The 17,768-nt window shown below is 41.1% G+C and overlaps 1 protein-coding gene across 5 annotated transcripts; it reads left to right on the forward strand.

Annotated features, from left to right (window-relative positions):
• The first annotated feature begins 356 nt into the window (after window positions 1–356).
• Window positions 357–17,554, forward strand: LOC120564629 (hyaluronidase PH-20-like). 5 transcript variants are annotated; one of them, XM_039809776.1, is made up of 4 exons: window positions 357–613; window positions 13,817–14,780; window positions 15,651–15,740; window positions 15,825–17,554. In XM_039809776.1, exons 2-4 carry the CDS (start codon window positions 13,836–13,838, stop codon window positions 16,161–16,163), a joined length of 1,374 nt encoding a protein of 457 aa, XP_039665710.1. In that variant the 5' UTR covers window positions 357–613; window positions 13,817–13,835; the 3' UTR covers window positions 16,164–17,554. The 5 variants fall into 5 exon arrangements, with proteins under 5 accessions (XP_039665710.1, XP_039665713.1, XP_039665711.1 ...); XM_039809779.1 differs by lacking the exon at window positions 357–613 and adding an exon at window positions 10,311–10,616; XM_039809777.1 differs by lacking the exon at window positions 357–613 and adding an exon at window positions 12,206–12,226.
• The last annotated feature ends 214 nt before the right edge of the window (window positions 17,555–17,768 follow it).

Raw genomic sequence — 17,768 nt, forward strand, 5'->3', positions numbered from 1 at the left:
CAGCAACTTTCGCATGCAGAAACTTGAGGGAAGATAGCTACCTCTTCTGAAGAGTCCATCATGTTTTTTAAATTCAATCTTCTGGCAAATCTTAGTTGGACCCTTAACTGAAAATCTGTTAATATAGACTCAATTTTAACTTTGAGCAGAAGTTGATGATGGCCGAGTTTCGTAATGTGGTTCATCACCAATGATAAAACCGGGAAGATTTCTTTCAGCTCAGTGCATTTTCAATCACAGCTGACCAAGTTAAAAACTCACTGCATTCTTTGCGTGTCATGGCAGAGGCATCGGATGTGTGTCCACACATTGTCCTCATCCCGGAGCTTCCTCAGATATCTTCCTTTAGGGTTAGAGAAGGAGGGGAGCTCGTGCTCAGCCTGGGACATATCAGGACGTCCTAATGAAAAACAGAACACCTCAGGCCTGAAAATCATTCTGCGCTGACAACAAGTATTCTGTCTGTAATTGAAGCTCCTGCAGCAGCTTATTTAAAATAGAGCTATGTAGACTCTCAGAGAAGAGGGACGTAAGCGTTTATGATAACAGGTAATAATTTTACAACTCACCGAGTGTGCAGTTTGGACGTCCAGAAGTTGGACCCCCAGAGCAGGTTGGTGCTTATTTAATGATGTCTCATTTGGGTACAAAGATTTATTGTTGTTTTCCAAACTTGAGAATTACAGGGGTCCAGTACACCAGCAGCTGTGACATTGTTTCTACCTTGAATATAACCCAGAAGGAGTAATTATACAAACTTTTTTAAAGAAATCATCAACTATTTGTCTGTAATTAGTCTTGCTTTGCTTGTCTAGTCCACACACTATTCCGGAATGGGAGAAAAATGTGCTTTGGTTTATTGGCATTTCTCTAAACCAATCACAATTGTCTTGGGCGGTGGAAAGCGCAGAGCAGAGCCACGGTGCTGCTGCAAAATAGCCTCGGGAAGGAACTTGTTTTGGTGGAACATGTATACGTTCAAAAGTAGTTTTAGTCGTGCAACAGAAAACTCCGATTGGACAGATAGTCTAGCTAGCTGTCTGGATTTACCCTGCAGAGATCTGAGGAGCAGTTAACCATAGTCCTCACAAATCCACCGGAGTTTCAAACACCAACACAAAGAAAGCGAAAGGTAACGAACATCCGGCCGAAAATAAGGGACGTCCGGTCAGAATTTCCAGCGGCACCTAAACAATCCCAAAATTGAAACGTCGTCGATATATACTATCTGATCTCCCAATTATTCATTCTTCTCATAATTCATTCTTCTCAATCTTAGTTGGACCCTTGTTGATAAAATCCAACGGAAAATCTGTTAATATAGGTAAAGGACATCCATCAGAATTTTCGCCGGCAACAGAGCAATCCCGGAAGTGGAACGCCGTGGATATAGACTAGTCTGTAATTAATCTGCTTCGAGACATAGATACTGTAGTGACATATCAGACGCTGTGACCTTGTAAAGATAGGGAAGCCAGCAGCATTGTGGCCCAGTGGATAGCACTGTGGCCTCACAGCAAGAAGGTTCTGGGTTTGAATCCCGGTCATCCCAGGCCTTTCTGTGTGGAGTTTGCATGTTCTCCCCATGTGCTCTGATTTCCCCCACCCAGGGCTGCAACTACTATATATATATATATATATATATATATATATATGTACATACATATATATAAATACGGGCTCGACATTAACGGTTAACCAAATTGTGACAAGTGGCAACTAATCATCACCCCTGGTTGCCCCCGTGGCATCCACGTTATTGTAGTCCACTTTTTTTTCTTGTTCTATTATTTTCATTACAAAAAATATATCATCATTGATGGCATTCAAGCATATGCATTGCGGATGTTTAAATTTGCGTTCTGATTTGTTTACTACGTCCCCGCTGTGAGACATGGGCTAATTGTTATATTTTCCATCTCTGTCTGCACTATTTTTTTGCCCAAAAAGGAAACAAACATTATATAATAGATTTTCCATTAGTCTTTCCATATTAATAATATTAAGAAATGAATCAGTTGGTATCAAGTGGCTCCCCCTACACTTCCACCTAATGTTAGACCTACATGTTGCCTTCCCCTGTCTTTCCTGATCCACCATCCTCACACCTGAATGAAATGAACTCACTGTTAAATATAGCAGCCTCAATTCAATTCTTAAATCAGCCTAGTGATGGCATCAGATAAGACAACTATTATGCAGTAATGTTGTGCTGCTGTTGAAATTACATTCACATTTTGGATTTTAAAAAGTACAAATATGGAGAGCCACTTAGCACAGACCTTTAAAAGAGAGAGAGAGAGATGTGACCCTGTAATTACAGCTTCTATGTCACACTACAGATGTAACTATAGCCTGTACCGGTATATGTCTGACAGCTAATGGTAAAACAAAATCTATTAATGAGTCAATGGTAAACCAGAGTTATTGCATTAGTTATGTTTTCCAGATTCTTGTCATTTATTGTACATGGTACATTATATTCACCAGTTTTCAGCTCAGCAACCTTGGTTTTGCATATTCTAAACTCCCATTTGGCTGCTACATTCCCAGTGTTAGCAAACGCTAGCTAGTCTGATAACATGAATATTTGGCTGCTACATTCCCAGTGTTAGCAAACGCTAGCTAGTCTGTTAACATGAATATTTGGCTGCTACATTCCCAGTGTTAGCAAACGCTAGCTAGTCTGTTAACATGAATATTTGGCTGCTACATTCCCAGTGTTAGCAAACGCTAGCTAGTCGGTTAACATGAATATTTGCAAGCCTCCAAGCACAGACGTGACACTTTAAATCCTACCTGTTGCCTTTCACCATCCACTTACAGTGCCTTGCGAAAGTATTCGGCCCCCTTGAACGTTTCGACCTTTTGCCACATTTCAGGCCTCAAACATAAAGATATAAAACTGTAATTTTTTGTGAAGAATCAACAACAAGTGGGTCCCAATTATGAAGTGGAACGAAATTCATTGGCTATTTCAAACTTTTTTAACAAATAAAAAACTGAAAAAGTGGGCGTGCAAAATTATTTAGCCCCTTTACTTTCAGTGCAGCAAACTCTCTCCTGAAGTTCAGTGAGGATCTCTGAATAATCCAATGTTGACCTAAATGACTAATGATGATAAATAGAATCCAGCTGTGTGTAATCAAGTCTCCGTATAAATGCACCTGCTCTGTGATAGTCTCAGAGGTCCGTGTAAAGCGCAGAGAGCATCATGAAGAACAAGGAACACACCAGGCAGGTCAGAGATACTGTTGTGGAGAAGTTTAAAGCCGGATATGGATACAAAAAGATTTCCCAAGCTTTAAACATCCCAAGGAGCACTGTGCAAGCGATAATATTGAAATGGAAGGAGTATCAGACCACTACAAATCTACGAAGACCCGGCCGTCCCTCTAAACTTTCAGCTCATACAATGAGAAGACTGATCAGACATGCAGCCAAGAGGCCCATGATCACTCTGGATGAACTGCAGAGATCTACAGCTGAGGTGGGAGACTCTGTCCATAGGACAACAATCAGTCGTATACTGCACAAATCTGGCCTTTATGGAAGAGTGGCAAGAAGAAAGCCATTTCTTAAAGATATCCATAAAAAGTGTCGTTTAAAGTTTGCCAAAAGCCACCTGGGAGACACACCAAACATGTGGAAGAAGGTGCTGTGGTCAGATGAAACCAAAATCGAACTTTTTGGCAACAATGCAAAACGTTATGTTTGGCGTAAAAGCAACACAGCTCATCACCCTGAACACACCATCCCCACTGTCAAACATGGTGGTGGCAGCATCATGGTTTGGGCCTGCTTTTCTTCAGCAGGGACAGGGAAGATGGTTAAAATTGATGGGAAGATGGATGGAGCCAAATACAGGACCATTCTGGAAGAAAACCTGATGGAGTCTGCAAAAGACCTGAGACTGGGACGGAGATTTGTCTTCCAACAAGACAATGATCCAGAACATAAAGCAAAATCTACAATGGAATGGTTCACAAATAAACATATCCAGGTGTTAGAATGGCCAAGTCAAAGTCCAGACCTGAATCCAATCGAGAATCTGTGGAAAGAACTGAAAACTGCTGTTCACAAACGTTCTCCATCCAACCTCACTGAGCTCGAGCTGTTTTGCAAGGAGGAATGGGCAAAATATGAGCTCTCGATGTGCAAAACTGATAGAGACATACCCCAAGCGACTTACAGCTGTAATCGCAGCAAAGGTGGCGCTACAAAGTATTAACTTAAGGGGGCTGAATAATTTTGCACGCCCAATATTTCAGTTTTTTATTTGTTTAAAAGGTTTGAAATATCCAATAAATTTCGTTCCACTTCATGATTGTGTCCCACTTGTTGTTGATTCTTCACAAAAAATTACAGTTTTATATCTTTATGTTTGAGGCCTGAAATGTGGCAAAAGGTCGAAAAGTTCAAGGGGGCCGAATACTTTCGCAAGGCACTGTATTTAACTGCTGTTGCATCCCTTGACATGCTATCTCCTTTTCCCTCTTTCTTTTTCTATTTTTAGCCCCTGACAGCTTTTTTTTGCTCAGCGATATTAGGAATCCTACTATGGCCACGCCAAGACCCGCGTGGCGTGGCCCCCGCTCCCTCTTCTACAGTATGTCAAAATTCTATGATGGAATCTTCGAGCCTGTTAGTCCTCTACCATGTTATATAACACTGAGGAAATGCAGAAAGTATTTAGAAACGCACAAAAGCAACTACCAAAAAAAGTTTTTTTTATTTTTTTACCATCACTTTGGCACCCCCATTGTGCTGTGCCCCTATGCGCCGCATATAGCGCATACCCACTTTTTGCGCCACTGCCCCCACCAAAAAAAAACAATTTGTTGATAAGTTGTGCATAATTCCTAAAAAAAATGTTTTGAATCTGCAGAAAGTTTTGAACAATACAGCAGATTAATTAATAATAATAATAATGTAGTGAACTACCTGGAAGAAGTTGAAGAGCCAGAGATATAGAACTCTGTGGAACTTTATTCAACCGCTACACACACGCGATACACAGAGGTCATCAACCTAACCCAGTGTTTCAGTCATGGTAACAAATGTAACAAAGGTAATGTAAATAAAAATGAGCACATTATCAGGACTAAAACCTAGGTAACGTAAATGCATAACAAAAACACTAACAGAAACACTTAAACAACACTAATAACCTAGTCCCATGATGCTTTGCACTACTGTGCAGAACAGTCAACACAATGGCATCCTGTCGGCCGTTACAATAATAATAATAATAATATTAATAATAATAATAATAATAATAATAATAATAATAATAATAATATTTACATGAATAAAGACATTTGCATGCAGACAAGGCACAAATTGTTGCAGAAATATTCCTCAGAATGCAGGAAATGACGCGTTTGATGCTCAAAATTTCCTGGGGCACGACCCAGACACCCCGGTAATAATTTGTCCGCCCTAATGTTGAAACAAACGTTTTTTGGAATTGAAAACCAAAAGGTAACTTAAAAAATGCTTTTCTAAAAAAAAAAAAGGTTTGTTTTTCGGTTTTATTGACAAAACCAATTGTTTCAAGACGAAATGGCCTCGAGACCGATTCAAGGGACGACATACTTTCACTTAATACAGTACTTTCGATTTAGATAAGTTTGAAATATGACAGGAACAGAGAGCAACTTAAAGCAAAATGTTGCATTTGTTGCTAAAATTATGAGAAATCTTTAAAAAATATATTAAAGAGGAATGAAAAGTTATGAAAGCTATGAAAGTCTAATATCATTCTACACAGTTGTGTGTAAAACTACACTGTTACTTTGGTTGTTACATGTAAAAAAAAACTAAAAACACGAGTTAGATACAGAGACAAGTCCGAGTCAATATGCCCACTGGACTGAAAGAAATCAAAGTTGAAAAACCAAGAGACGTCCATGTCGAAACACCCTTGAGTCAGAGAAAAGACAAAACTCCCACTGAATCGAAACAAGTCGGAGTCAAAATGCCCATGAGTGCAAGATGGATCAGAGTCATAACATCCATTAGTTTGAGACGAGTCCAAATCAAAATGCCCACGAAACAAAGACAAGTCCCAGTTAAAACACAAACAAGACCAAGACGAGACCGAGTCGTCAATAAGAGCAAGACAAGTCAGATTCAAATGCCCACAAGAATGTCCAAATAAAAAAAAAAAACAAGGCCAAAACAAGTCAAAATACAGTTTATCGGTGTTTTAAGCCCCCAACGTCTCCTTCTAGGCAGCGTTGCCTGGAAGGCACCAGGATTTGGCAATGGTTATGGTTATGGTTATGGTTATGGTTTTGGTTAAGGTTAGGGTTAGGGTTAGGGTTAAGGTTAAGGTTAGGGTTAGGTGCCTTGAAGTCAACGGTCGCAGCGTTGCCTGGAAGGAGACGTTGGGGGCTTAAAACACCATCGAGCCAAAATACCCCCATGTCTGGGACACAGACTAGGCCGAAACAAGTCAGAGTAAAAAATATCCACAAATCTGAGATAACATAAAAAAAAATCTCAAAACCAGACTTTTATACTTCAGCCCTGATTTTACTTTACAGTCAGACATTGGTCACCACAGTAAATCCTACACGTTTCATATCAGTCACACTATCACAACGTGAATCAAAGTAAACATAAGTTATTACGAGTAAAACAAGGTATGAATTTTGGGGGATCTTTTTGGAAATGCTGGGTTGTTTCTGTAAACACAGTGCTGGGTTGATTATGCTGGGTCATAATTATGGGTTGTATGGGGTACTGTTTTTTTTATTTTACCTTTATTTAACCAGGAAAATCCCATTGAGATTAAAAACCTCTTTTTCAAGGGAGTCCTGGCCAAGAAGCAGCAAAAGAGTTACAAACATACAATACAATTACATCTACATTATGAAAAATAATTACAAAGGATCGACTCAAGTGCTCTCTCTGGACTTAAAAGCGTCCAATGAAAGTAATTCAGTCAATTTCCAGTCTTTTTGCAACATGCTCCATATGTGGGGGGCTGAGTGAACAAAAGCCCTTTTTTCCAGTTCTGTACGGGCAAGTGGAACAGCGAGCAACAAAAGATCATTCGAACGCCAACAGTGAGAGCCAACACTCCTCCGTGAGATTAAGTTACAGATGTAAGAAGGCAAAAGACCAAGCATGGCCTTATAAATGAAAGTATACCAGTGACCCAGCCTCCTGGAGGACAAAGAAGGCCATCCCACTCGAGAATACAGTTCACAGTGATGGGTCAAGACCCTACAATTAGTAATGAACCGCAGAGAAGCATGATATGCAATGTCAATCTTATGGAGACATTTAGCAGAAGCATTCATGTACAACAGGTCTCCATAGTCTGTAAACACACTGTTGGGTTGTTCATGCTGGGTCAAAGGGATTCTAGGGTAAAGCCAATTCCTGGGTCACTCCAACCCAGTGAGTGTTCTGTCCAATAGAGTATCAGCAGTTGGATTACGGTTGGGTTATTTTTTTAAACCAGCATTATTAAAAGTGCACCTGAACCCAGATCCCCAACACACTGGACCTTTGAGGATTTTCTGGATGGATGTTGGAACTGAGCAGTAAAATCTATATTGTTTATTATTTTGTAATTCTGTTTGATTAATAAGACTTAGGGCCCTATTTTAACGATCTGAAACGCAAGTATCAAACGTGAAACGCAAGTAGCTTTGTGGGTGGATCTCTGGCGCTGTTGCTATTGAATGAGTCTTGCGCTCGACGCAAATCTAAAATGGGTTGGTCTGAAGTAGCTAGGTGTGGTTTGGGCATAACGTGCAATAAACCAATCAGAGCATCATCTCACATTCCCTTTAAGAGCAGGCGCGCTTGTTCCATGACGGATTGCTATTATAACAGCTGTCCGGGATGCGGCAAAGTAATAAATACCCGTCTTGAACGGGTGGTGATGTTGCTGCGGCCTCTCGGGCGCATTTCCTCAAGTCTGGAGAGCCACCTGCTCCTGTTGTGCCCCTTCCTCCTTGCCCCCACTCTATCTCCGTCCACCCGCTCCACCAGGAGCACATCGCGCATTACCACTCCCGGAGCAGGTCCCGCCGGAGTGTCCAATCCCACCGTAGTTCAACATCACGTCTCCTTAAGTCCTCTAATATTTCCTCATTTATGTCATCAACACATCCATGACTCATGGAAATGTGTAAAACACAACAAGCCACAAAGAATGCTGCGACTTTTTGAGGACTGTACTGTAAAGTGCCTCCTGATCTATCCAAACACCTGAAATGCATTTTCAGTAATATTTTTCCTTTTAATTATGTATGGTTTGCAAAAATGGGAACTGCTGCGTCCGTGTAGATGAGAAAGGTAGTGTCGCGCGTTATGTACCGCCGCTACATTATGGCCGACGCATGCGCCCCTAAAATGAGAATACGAATGCGCCACTGACTTTAGACTAGTACCACTGACTTTAGACTAGGTTTTTCCTGGTCTGTGGTGGAATTGTTTTCTGAAACTGCAAAATAGCACCAGGGAACATTTGTGCCTGAACACGCCTCCTCTTTTCGCTGGGAGCGCAAATACATTCCCTAAAGCCTGGTACAGACGGCAGGATAATTAGGCCGATTTTAGCCCCGATTCACCCCTCCCGACAATTTTAAGGATGCTCCGATTATCGTAAAATAATCTTATCATATATTCGTGCCGTGTGTGGTGTGTTAAGACTGCTCTCGTCTGCTCGGAAGGACATCGGGACCGCTCCGATCTCAAATCGGTGATATCCAACATGTTGGATTTATTTGGCCCGATTTCTCCTCGTGTGTGGTGTCCCCCGGGGACAAACGAGCACGCAGCCTGTGTAAAATAAATAAAGTCGATGGGCATAACTACATCCACAACTGCAGTCCACCAGAGTACATGGAAACGAATATATGAACGTTTATTAATCTGTGTAATACCTAACGACATTTCTATGATAAAAAACAAATCACCTCCATATCATGATGTAGCAAGTATAGTCCATGCTCGCGTTGTCTTCTTTGACCATCGCCTTTTCTTTTGATAACGTTTCTTTTCGGTTAAAAACACACTACAAACTATCGCCACTGCATCCTCTTCGTCCGCGCAATGATTGTTTACTCTGAAGTCACGTTTGATCTCGAGGGATTTTTGCGAGTTCCGTCCTCTGACCTGGGAATGCTCGGAGTCAAATCGGTTCGTGTTGATGTGTGTTGATTTTGCCGTGTTCTGCGCACCACACACTGTACGACCAAAACTGTTAGACCCGTGATTTTTTATCACCGTGTGTGGGGTCTCTCAGGATTGGAAAATCGGCCGACAATTTTAAAATCGTCCCGTGTGAACCAGGCTTAATTTACCGACGTGCGTCTGTGGAGGGAAAAGTCCGCTGTGCGTCGGGTGCAAAATAGGAATGATTCATGCGTCGGTGTACAAAGGCAATTGCGCTGAGTGCAAGATAGGGCCCAAAGAGTAACAGACCTTTGTCCCTGCAGACATAGCAAAAACAGCTTAGGTAAAATGAATAACATCAGTGATGGAGCCCTTTCATTAAGGTTATTACATTACATGTCATTTAGCTGATGCTTTTATCCAAAGCGACTTACAATTGCTATGTATGTCAGAGGTCGCACAGCTCTGGAGCAACTAGGAGTTAAGTGTCTTGCATAGGTACACACTGGTGGATGTATCGCAGTGGGAATCAAACCCAGGTCTCCCACACCAAAGGAATGTGTCACATCCACTGTGCCATCACCACCCCAAGGTGTGTCAGTAAAAACAGTATGTACAATATCAACATAAAAGGTGCAGTCATTATGATGCTATTATTTATGTCTGCTCATCTGTGGGCAGGAATTCAGAGCTTTAGAGAAAGGTTGTCTAGGCTCGATCACATTTTTGTATTATTGAAATTATTTATCATTACTGAAATTACTAAAATTACCGAAAATACTTATTATTTGTCTATCCACACTAGGTAATCTGCGGTTAAAATGTATCTTTCCTAGATCCCCTTTTTGTACACACATGCAATGCATGGGGAAGCACAGGGTCAACCATGATATGGCGCCTCTGGAGCAGTTTGGGGGTACAGTGACTTGCACAAGGGACAAATGTAAAACAAAGATGTATATCAGCCAAAGGAGTGAACATGTGGAATCTTTTAGATGAGGAAATGAAAATGTGTAACGCTACAAAGAAGACCCTAAAAACAAAGATGCTAAAGCATGTATGGCAATGTTTTTTTAATTTATTTATTTTATTTTACCTTTATTTAACCAGGAAGAGACTCATTGAGATTAAAAATCTTTTTCAAGAGTGTCCTGGCCAAGACAGGTAGCAGTACACACACATTACACAGTATGTACACAGTACATACAAACACAAAATACGCAAAAACATAAAGCAACAGACACAGCAAATCTTTCACAATCTTTCCACAATCCTAAACACATCAGGCAAAACATCTGCAGCCAGATGTGGCTGCCTCCAAGTCAATCAACATCCTCTTAAAAGCGACCAATGTAGCTCAGTAAATTTCATGGATTTCTGTAAGTTGTTCCAGGCAGAGGGAGCAGCAAACTTAAAGGCCTTTTTCCCAGCTCAGTTCTAACCTTTGGAAGGAAAAGATCCTGGGAACGAAGATTGTAAGTGAATGGGAATGTTTTTTCTCTTGTTTATTTCGTTTTGTTTCATATCTCCTGCATGTAATATGTGTGTTAATATGTAATAACATACAGAAATAATAATACATTTAATAAGACTGATAAGATTCTGAGGGAACTGAGAACAAAATATAAATAAAACAGAATGTAAAAAGGGTCGGTGTAATAAGCAATTGCTTCAACCTACACCTTTTCGGTCAGTATTGATTAGAAACTGTGTGCTGTGGAGGAGGGTCTGACTAGTCCACACAGCATTCCGGGATGGGAGAAAAACATGCTCTGGTTTATTGGCCTTTCTTTATACCAATCACAATCATCTTGGGTGGAATTGAGGATGAATGCTGAAAGCACAGTTGGATAGGACTCTGGAAGGAACTTGTTTTGGTGGAATATGTGTACGTGCATAAGTTGTTTTAGTCATGCAACAGAAAACTCAGATTGGACAGATAGTCTAGCTAGCTGTCTGGATTTACCCTGCAGAGATCTGAGGAGCAGTTAACCATAGTCCTCAGAAATCCACCGGAGTTTAAAACGCCAACACAAAGGAAGCCCAAGGCAACGGACATGCGGCCTAAATGAGTGAAATCCAGCAGAATTTCCATTGGCAACGGAGCAATCCTGGGAACGGGAAAGTGGAACATCAAGAAAATAGACTAAGATGACACTGTATGAATTAAGGTGACACTTTTTTTTTTTTTTTACGATTAATGTTATATACAGTATGTGATGTTGTGTATCTATGTGATCGAAATAAACTAAACTAATGGGCACCTCGGCAGTGCCCAGGAGTAAAGCTGGCACCTTTACAGCTGAAGAAATGAGTTCCAGACTGGAAAATTTCACACTGCATCACCATTGTAAGATAAATCCTTGGGGGAGGTCTGTGGTCTCCGAGTGCCATTTGGGTTTCTTGTATAAATGGGGCCAAAAGGTCAGGGCAAGTTTTTGCTACACATTTAAACAGTCCAAATAGAAGAAAATAACTCCCTAACCTGTGTTTATCAGAATTCCTCAATTTTGAGGACATCTGCCAATAATTCTTTCTTCTGGCAAAGCTTTGTTGGACCCTCGTTGGTAAAATCCAACTGAAACTAACCCTCCAACTGAAAACCTGTTGATATCAAAAAATGATTAAGAAAGGAAAGTGGGAGGGAGAGGGGGAATGGCATGTAGCCAAGGGCCCCAGGTCGGAACCAAACCCACGGCCGCTGCGACAAAGACTGAGCCTCTGTACATGGGGCGCACACTCAACCAGGTGAGTTGATCGAGCGAGTTGATATAAATTTTGACTTTAAGGCAGAAATTGATGTGATGGAATCCACCAAACGTCTTTTTCATGTGATTTATGACTAAACCAGGCGGGGACGTCCTAATTAAAAACAGAACACCTCTGGCCTGCTAATTACTCTGTACCGACAAGTTTCCACAAGTGCTCTGCCTGTAGGCCTGATTGAAGCCCCTGCAACAGCGTATTTAAAGAGCAGCTTATTTGGACTCAGAGAAGAGTGAGGTTAGCGTTAATGATAACAGGTCATCATTTTATGACGACGAGTGTACATTTTGGACGGCAGGAAGTTGGACCCCCAGAGCAGGTTGGTGTTTTCCACACTTAAACGTTACTGGGGTCGAGTTCACCAGCAGCTGTGACACTGTTTCTACTCGTCTTTGTAATCTGTTTTTCTCCTTCCTGAGTGTTGATATTATTGGGGGGGGAAATGGAGCCCTGCAACTGACAAACTATACTAAAAGGTTACCAGACAAGTCAAAAAAAATAACGGAATACATCAATAAATAATATTGGTTATTTAATAATTAAAATAGAGTAACATCAAAATAAATCTAAAGCATCATCCTTTTCTTTTAACCTCAAATATTTTAATAAAAAATATATAAATTTATAAATGTAAAGTCTGATGTAAATTTCTTCAGACGCTCACGGGAAAATCCTTTCTCTGGCGTAAATGAGATCCAAGGTTTATATGAGTTTTTATTTAAAAAGCAACAAATTCTGCTTCTCTGTGATGATGTCAGAATGCAACATTTAAATGTAAATTTGTAAAAATACATCTAACAGTGATTTTGAGGCCTTCTCTGCTAAGACTTTTTGAACTGGGACTTCTTATTGCTCCGTTTCCTGTTGTTAAACCAGGTAAGCTACAGAACAGGTGTGAGGTCATCGTCCTCTCTACATTGTTAGCCTAAAAGCTAAATGCTACAATCCTGCAAATCTAAAAAAAGGTTCCTACTTTAAAGTCCTTTAAATATTGTATTTCCCCCTAATGTTGGAACAAGAATCTTCAGCCATGCTAGCAGCTCTGTGAGGCTAAATGCCAGCATGCTAACATGTGCATGTTTTGCAGGTTTATTAGGTACCATCTTAGTTTTTGATGTTAGCATGCTGAGGTTTGCTAATTAGCACTAAACTACAGGGGAATGTTGTTAGTGCTGCAGGTATTTCATCATAAACAAGTTAAAATCTTGACCTGATTATGGCGCTAAAGTCAAGGAATCACCAAAATAATTACAATTGATTCAAAGGGTGATATTTACCAAATTTCATGTCAATCCTTCCAAACATTGTTGATATATGTCAACCAAAGTCTTATATTAGATACTCTATCATGTTGATCCAGCTCTTCTCTAAAGCGTAATTTTTCCATTGAGTGAAATATTCACTACTTTTTAAGGCTGTACCTTTCCATCAGATGGAAATATTTTACATGTGCTGTTTTTCATTCAGCCTTTAGAAGCGCTGGGATCTCCAGAATTTAAAGATTCTGTAAGTTTGAACAATTATTACATAAATACAACATAAGATTATAAGGTTTAAGGGGTTAAAAAGTGGCTATATTGTCCTTAACATCTGCAAAAATATAATACATTATACGGCAGACGGACACAGTTCTTATGTCAGCTTTGTTTCTGCCTGTAAAATGTTGGATTTGTTAAATGTCAAAACAATTGTTTAATACTTCTTTGTGTAGAACTGTAGAAATGTAATTTTTGTTGGTTTGTTTTGGGGAGAATATTTATGGATCAAAACAATAAAAGTAGAGTGAAAGCTAAAAGCTACTGAAATCCCAATAAAGTTTACTCACCTTCTAGATTTATTTAAGAGCTGCAGGAACTCATTCTGACCTCCTACATTTTTCTGACTTGTGTTTGTTTCCTTTTCCTCACAGATGAGATTACTCTTCTAAAATGAGCCAACTTAAACTGCTCGATGACAAACAGCATTTCTTATCCATCTTCATCATCATGTTGGCCCTGCTGTGCTCCGGCCGAGCCTTACCGAGGACGGACCCTCCCATCCGTCCCGGCCACCCCTTCCAGTTCATGTGGAACGCCCCGACCGAGCTCTGCCACATCCGCTTCCACATGCCATTCGACCTTTCCCACTTCCAGTTCATCAGCAGCACGCTGAAGACGGCGACCAACCAGAGCATCTCCTTATTCTACACCGACCGCTTCGGCATCTTCCCCTACGTGGACGAACACACCGGCAAGATATACAACGAGGGCGTGCCGCAGCTGATAGACATGCAGCAGCACCAAGACCTGGCCGAGGATAACATCAAGTATTACATCCCTGCCGACCAACCGGGCCTCGCTGTGCTCGACTTTGAGGAGTGGAGGCCACAGTGGATCCGAAACTGGGGCAGCAAAGACATCTACAGACGGATTTCCATTGAAACGGTCAAGAAGAAGAACCCATCGTTGACCAATGCCGAGGCTGAGGACCAGGCAAGGATTGCTTTCGAACACGGAGCCAAGAAGTACTTCGTCCAATCTGTCCGCGTGGGGAAGAGGATGAGGCCCAGCAGACTCTGGGGCTTCTACCTGTTCCCCGACTGCTACAACTACAACTTCAAAAAGGACATGGCGGGCTTCACCGGAGAGTGTCCCGCAATCGAGAAGAAAAGGAACGACGAACTGATGTGGCTCTGGGGAGAGGCCACAGCGCTCTTTCCATCTATCTACCTGGAGCAGTTGCTTAGAGACACCCAGCAGGCCAGGCAGTTCGTCCGGCATCGCATCCGGGAGGCCATGAGGGTGTCGATGCTCCCCAACAGCTCCTACTCCATCCCCGTCTTCCCCTACATCCGGCCCTTGTACAAGGACACTACCGACAAATACATGTCAGAGGTCAGACAAATCAATTCAAATCAGTTAAATTCCGTTTCATTAATAGTGTAAAATCCTAACAGAAGTTATCTGAGGACACTTACAGATAGAGTAGGTCTAGTCCACACTCAATTTACAGAGACCCAACAATTCCCCCAAGATGTGCAACAACAGTAAGGAAAAACTTCCCTTTAACAGGCAGAAACCTCAGGCAGACCCTGGCTCTGGTGGGCGGCCATCTTCTTCGGTCCAGATACAGAGATAGAGATACAGAAATACAGAAACATGACTCAATATTTATAGAAGTGGCGTTATGGACGCACCTTTTTGTCACCTTTAGATACAGTTTATGTCATGAACTATTCTTGTGTGGTAAATAGGGCCTACAGATCTCTAATTGGCTGGCAGATGTCTGCTGTCCTAATTTAGAGCTTGAGGTATAGAGACAGAGCGCAACGCGTCACGCTTTGAAACCCACGCCCAGTGGAGAGGAAAACAATCAACACCACAATTTGCAACCAAGGGCTCGCAAAGTGCCTGTAGCTAGCTAAAAACATCAGATTTAAGTATGTCAAATGATTATTTTAGCACCCTTTGTCTATCAGAGAGGACACATTAGCTGTTAGGAAGCTAATGTTAGCTATGTGTTAGCAAGGTAGGGCACTTACAAACATCATACTGCAGAGCTTTCTGATTTATCCACATTCCACTTTAACACAAGTTGCATCCTGTCAAAAAGAACTTAGCTTAACTTACAGAAATTAAGTTAGCCTTAAACCTTCATATGTGATGATGTGTTGAGCCAGACTATTTACCTATTACTATCAACACAACAGTGTGCAAGGCTATTTCCTGCTCTTCTCTGATTGGCTGTCTGTGTTTTTTTGGCAGTTTGACCTGGTGAACACCATCGGAGAAGCTGCTGCTCTCGGCGCCGCCGGTGTTATTTCCTGGGGAGACATGAAGGTTACCGAGTCCGAGGTAGGCGGCCTGCATGACTCTGAGGTTTTCTGGGAACTTAAATTAACAGCCACTAACTGACCTAATATCCCAAAAATCCTGCAGGACTCTTGCTTCTATGCTCGACGCCACCTGGAGCAGGTCATGAACCCGTACATCCTGAACGTCACCACGGCAACACAGCTGTGCAGCAAGGCGCTGTGCCAGGGCCGAGGTCGCTGTCTGAGGAAGCACTGGGACGACGACGTCTTCCTCCACCTCAACCCGCGCCGCTACCGGATCGAGCAGAAATCGCGCGGAGGCCCGCTGGCTGTGAGCGGCGGCCTCTCGCAGGATGACGTCAACTGGTTCGACCGCAACTTCGACTGCATGTGCTACGGCGAGGAACCCTGTCGATTGGTCCTGACGGTCAACGTCATCGACGAGACCCACACGGAATTGTAATATATATATATATATATAAACATATGTGCTCCATATAAAGTAAAAACTTATATTTACATTTATTACAAGGCTTTGTTGAATACTCGATTCTGATTGGTCAATCACAACATTCTACGGTCTGTTATTTCCGTATAGCAGACCGTTGCCATGGGCGGAGTTCAGATCATAGACTTTGGAGGACCATTTTCAAATCAATAAAATCATTTCTATATCAATATTTTGTGTCAAATTATAGATTTCTTTAGTAAGTAGCCGTGTAAAAAGCAAGAACCCCCTCAGGGTCCGGCATCACCCTGTCAGGGTTTAATAACCGGCTCGTTCTGTAATACCCTTACATATTGTCGCTGTCGGGCAGAAACCTCTTATCTCCATGTTTTGCCACTTCAGTTTTTGTTCATAAATCAATGCTATTGGTCACCCTGGGTCTGTCTGTGCGTTTTACAAATATTTTATCAGTGACGAGGCGATTTTATCTGACTTTATATTTCCTTGCTAGTACTGATAATATGTAGTATGTATTACATTATATTTAGCTTACTAGAGTCTCATCCCAACTGGGATTTGAACCCTGGTCTCTGGTGGAAGGGTCAGTGGTCTTTCCTGCTGAGCAATCAATCAATATATGTTGGTGATATTAATTATGTTAAATAGGGATGTAACGATGCACTCAACTCACGATTTGATGTGATGCACGATTTTAAGTTCCTCATGGTTCTTCTAACAGAATGAGCAGAAGACTAATGGCTGAAAAATATTCCTTTAAATTTATATAAACACAAAAACAAAAGCAGTGTCCTGAAACTAAAATTATAGATTATATTTGTGAAATCAAATCCCACATCAAAATAACTAAATAAAGAGAAAAAAATCTCTTCATATAGTTAAACTTAGAAGACGTAGCTATGTCTGCAGACAAACAAGTGAAATCTAAACTACAGTAGATTACGCTGTAGGCCTTTACACGTTTGTATTGATTTTTGAGCGATTCCTGATGCATCGTTACATCCCTAATGTTTAAATAATCTGCCGCTCCTCCATCCAGCAACCTCTCCCCTGCCCATCGGCAGGTGAAACAATGCATTTTCATGTGTTCATGAGTTGATGTCAGACGCCTGATGCTGTAATCCTCATTAAGGAATTACTATGTGTTGCTTAACCCTCTTTAAATCAAGGCTGAAGACCTATCTTATTGATCTTGCCTTTCGTTAAATAACCTATTTTATCTGCTTTTAAAAGTTTAACTGTTTTAATGTTTTACCTAACAGTACCTAATATTGCCTAACAGGGCTTAATAGTACCTAGAACAGTGCCTAACAGTGCATAGCAGTGCCTACCTAACAGTGCTTAAACTGCACTGTACATTTTATTCTTGTCTTTTATGTTTCTCTCAGTTTTCTTTTTTTTTTTTTTTTTTTTTTTTTTAATTCTTATACTGCACTGTAAATTTTATTCTTGACTTTGAATGTTTTTAAATTGTTTTAAATTGTTTTCTGAATGCTCTTTCATGTTTTATGTAAAGCACTAAATTGCCCTGTTGCTGAAATGTGCTATATAAATAAAGCTGCCTTGCCTTGCCTTGCCTCTGAGGACAAAAGACGCACTGGC

Source organism: Perca fluviatilis, chromosome 8 (assembly GCF_010015445.1).
Source record: "Perca fluviatilis chromosome 8, GENO_Pfluv_1.0, whole genome shotgun sequence".
In the NCBI taxonomy this organism is placed as follows: domain Eukaryota; kingdom Metazoa; phylum Chordata; class Actinopteri; order Perciformes; family Percidae; genus Perca; species Perca fluviatilis.

What these genes read in the sequence shown, in the direction of transcription:
- LOC120564629 (XM_039809776.1), top strand. Translation starts at nt 13,836, where the DNA reads ATGAGCCAACTTAAACTGCTCGATGACAAACAGCATTTCTTATCCATC. An exon ending in CCGACAAATACATGTCAGAG is followed by an intron (nt 14,781 to 15,650) that starts GTCAGACAAATC and finishes TTTTTTTGGCAG; the next exon opens with TTTGACCTGGTGAACACCAT. An exon ending in TGAAGGTTACCGAGTCCGAG is followed by an intron (nt 15,741 to 15,824) that starts GTAGGCGGCCTG and finishes AAAATCCTGCAG; the next exon opens with GACTCTTGCTTCTATGCTCG.